This window comes from Dipteris shenzhenensis, chromosome 22 (genome assembly GCF_047967505.1).
Source record: "Dipteris shenzhenensis isolate YYH24624 ecotype China chromosome 22, Dip_SZ_1.0, whole genome shotgun sequence".
In the NCBI taxonomy this organism is placed as follows: Eukaryota; Viridiplantae; Streptophyta; class Polypodiopsida; order Gleicheniales; family Dipteridaceae; genus Dipteris; species Dipteris shenzhenensis.
Window position 1 is genome coordinate 1,264,309 of NC_141617.1, and position 3,311 is coordinate 1,267,619.

Genomic DNA, 3,311 nt, shown 5'->3' on the forward strand with positions numbered 1-3,311 from the left:
TATCTCCTCATTGCCCCTAAAGCTGCCTCTTGTCTTTCTATCTCCTCTCCCCTCCAAGCCTCCATCCAAGAGCTCCTGCTTTGTGACATGTGGCAGGCTCTTCTCCTCCAAGCTGCCATGTGTCCTCTCCTCTTTTTTTTTGTGTCCGTGGGTTAATACGTTAAAGATTATATATATATATATATATGTTTTGAATTTCACCTTGTTTGTTGACTTTTGCTTTTGCATATTCTAAATTTTTATCTGTTTCTGTGGGGGGGAAGTACTCGCAAGAAGGGAACACTTAAACACACACGGCATTTGCTTGAACCTACTATTGACTACTTAGTTTATAGTCAAGTATTTCCCTTTCTTGACTTTCAAAACTTACAAAAATCATATTTTTTGATTTTCTTCCATCTCCTTGAGCCACGTGTAACAAATATGAGCCCTTAGCTTGATTTTAATTAATGTCAATTATGAAAATTTTATTCAAATAGCATAAAAACACGTGTGTAAAAGCATCTCTCTGCTTTTTAAATGCAAAAAAGCAAAAAGCATACAATTCTGATATGGTGAAGTTACTTTTTTCATTTCAATTTAAAACATTGTTAATTTCAATCGATTTAATATAAATTTCGTAATTCATTCAGCCTTTGCCGTAGGGGATAGGAGGTCGACCCACCCTAGTTCTGAGTAGAGGGAACTTGGAGGCAAGCCTTCAAATTTGAGGCCTTGTCATGTCTATTTTATGAACTCAATGCTACTGTAAACCTTCTTAAGATAGATTTGATTGCTATTTTGCGTTTACTTTGATCATCGATTCATCATCATGCGTGAGCTCCCCACCGTCTTCATGGAGTACCTGTCGGTGCACAAGACTCATCCGGATCACCCTTTGCTCTCTGTCAAGGATGTCCTCCTTACTGACAGCGCTGTTTGTGATCTTTCCGAAGATTTTTCCTTGCTTTTTCCCAGGAAAGCTGCTTCTCAGACACAGTCCTCCCAATTGTCTGAGGATGTGAGGGATGTTGAACACACTGAGGAAGCGGAGCAATTATTATTTGTCAATGATGACGACTCAAGCTCACAAATGTCTGCATTGGGGCTGCCCACATCCTTTGTCACGAGTTCAAACACTAGGGGCTTTAGGCAATCCAGGAAATACAGGAAATCCAGACCCAGAAAAAGTCAGAAGGTCGTGGCCTTTTCTGATTATGCACTTAGTATCAGCGAGAATAATGACGACGACGCTGGGTTTGATATTGCGTCAAAAGGACTTGACGAGGATCTAACGTCTTTAGCGACCTCTTCAATACAGAGCGGAGTTGAGGCGATATATATTGAACAGGTGAACGTCGGTAATGCTTTTACACCTCTCCCCAGTTGCCCACTAACTGAGGACGTCAGTGCTGAGCGTGATGGAAATATGAATCATGAAGGCGCTGCCTCTTCTTGGGTGCCGTACTGGGACCATCAATACGGAAGGTATTATTTTTACAACTCTGATACGTTACAGACAACATGGGAGCCTCCCGAAGGCTTGGAGCTTTATGCCTATTCGTCTCAAAAAATGGAAGACAGCACAGACATGCAGTATGCATGTACTCCTTCAACAGAAACGTCTAGTGACATGAATGATAACGCAGAAGCTTTTGCGGATGGCGAATTGGAAAAAGGGATGGCATCAATGTTTTTGGTTGTTGACAAAGGTGAAGCAATAGGAAGGCACGCAGATGTCACACTGCATCATGAGGATGAGCAGAAGGCTTCCACGGTTTGCAACGATTCCATGGAAGATGTGGGAACTTTCCAGACTTGCAAACCTCAGTCTCACTCAATTGACAAGAACGGTGCTGGTTCTGACAATGAATCTGTAGGAGCTTCGAAGGATGTAATTGGCAAAAGACGCAAAAAGAAAGTTCCTTCCTTAATGATGAAGATAGACTGCCAGCATGCAAATATATCTAGTGTTATGGGGGATCACAGTCCCAATATCTTCAAGTACTGGATTCAACGCTTTCATCTGTTTTCAAGATTTAATGCAGGGGTGAAACTGGATGAAGAAGGTTGGTTTTCCGTCACACCTGAGGCAATTGCAAAGCACCAAGCAGCACGCTGTAGTTGTGGTGTGATCGTAGATGCGTTTACTGGGGTTGGTGGCAATGCCATTCAATTCGCCCTTGCAGGGCATTATGTAATTGCCATTGATAAAGATCCAAGAAAGATCGAATATGCCCATCATAATGCAATCGTTTATGGAGTTGCAGATCTCATAGATTTTGTAATAGGAGATTTCTTCGTTGTTTCTTCCTCCCTGCAAGCGGATGTTGTCTTTCTCTCCCCTCCATGGGGAGGTCCAGAGTACTTGGATGTTGAAGTTTATGACATTCAAACCATGCTGCAACCTATGGATGGGCTGTCTTTGTTCAAGGTAGCCCAATCAATAGCATCCAGTGTTATTTTATTTTTACCTCGCAATGTCAACATCGATCAACTTGCTGAGCTCTCACTTACATCCAAACCACAACTTTCTTGTGAAGTTGAAAGAAACTTCTTGAATGGGAAGCTGAAAGCAGTCACGGCTTACTATGGCCAGTTTGCGTGTCTGGACTCTGATAGCAGAATTTAATAGCAAGTATTTTCTGTGTGATGAGAAAGACAGATGGAGGCTTGCCCCGTTGTACCATGTATGCATGATGACTAACCCTCTTCATCGTGCATACATTTTGTGAGGACAATATGAAGCCAATCCCAATTTACAGTTTCACTAGTTTTACAAGCAGGGTTGGTACAAGTATGGCATGCTAGTTTTTCATGGCCTGATGGGGAAGGAACCTGATCATGCCATCTTTCCTTGGGCCTTGTGCATTTCATTGGAACCAAGCAACCCCAGGGCTATACTGAGGTTACATGATGGCCAATATCTTGTATGAGCAGCCCCCAAAGATGGGGGTTTGAAGCGTTGGATTGACATCTAACAGCTCAAGGTACTAGGAGCTGAGGATCCAGCACTGTACTAATGTGATGGAGTTTGGGAATGTTCCTGGATTCATCTAGGTATATGTACCAGTCAAACCCCACTTCAATCGTTGGAGGCCAATAGATAAATGGTGGACAGCTTTTTCAATTCAGTCTATACATGCTTGGTCAACATAGGCTCTTGGTGTCATGTGGATAGGGATTCAAGAATTTTGTTTTAAATGGGAAGTTTGAGATAAGATCTTGGTGTGATGTGGATAGGGGTTTTCGCTGGTGTGTTGTGTAAATGAGAAGTTCAAGGTAGTCCTTGGCTTGGAAATAGCCCTGTGACACAGAGTGTAGGGGTTTTG

At 42.5% G+C, this 3,311-nt stretch overlaps 1 protein-coding gene across 1 annotated transcript; it reads left to right on the top strand.

The window, feature by feature from the left end:
- Nucleotides 1–741: 741 nt before the first annotated feature.
- LOC147887598 (uncharacterized) lies at nt 742–3,008 on the top strand. The gene has a single exon (XM_087393505.1). It carries the CDS (start codon nt 812–814, stop codon nt 2,609–2,611), a length of 1,800 nt encoding a protein of 599 aa, XP_087249631.1. The 5' UTR covers nt 742–811; the 3' UTR covers nt 2,612–3,008.
- The last annotated feature ends 303 nt before the right edge of the window (nt 3,009–3,311 follow it).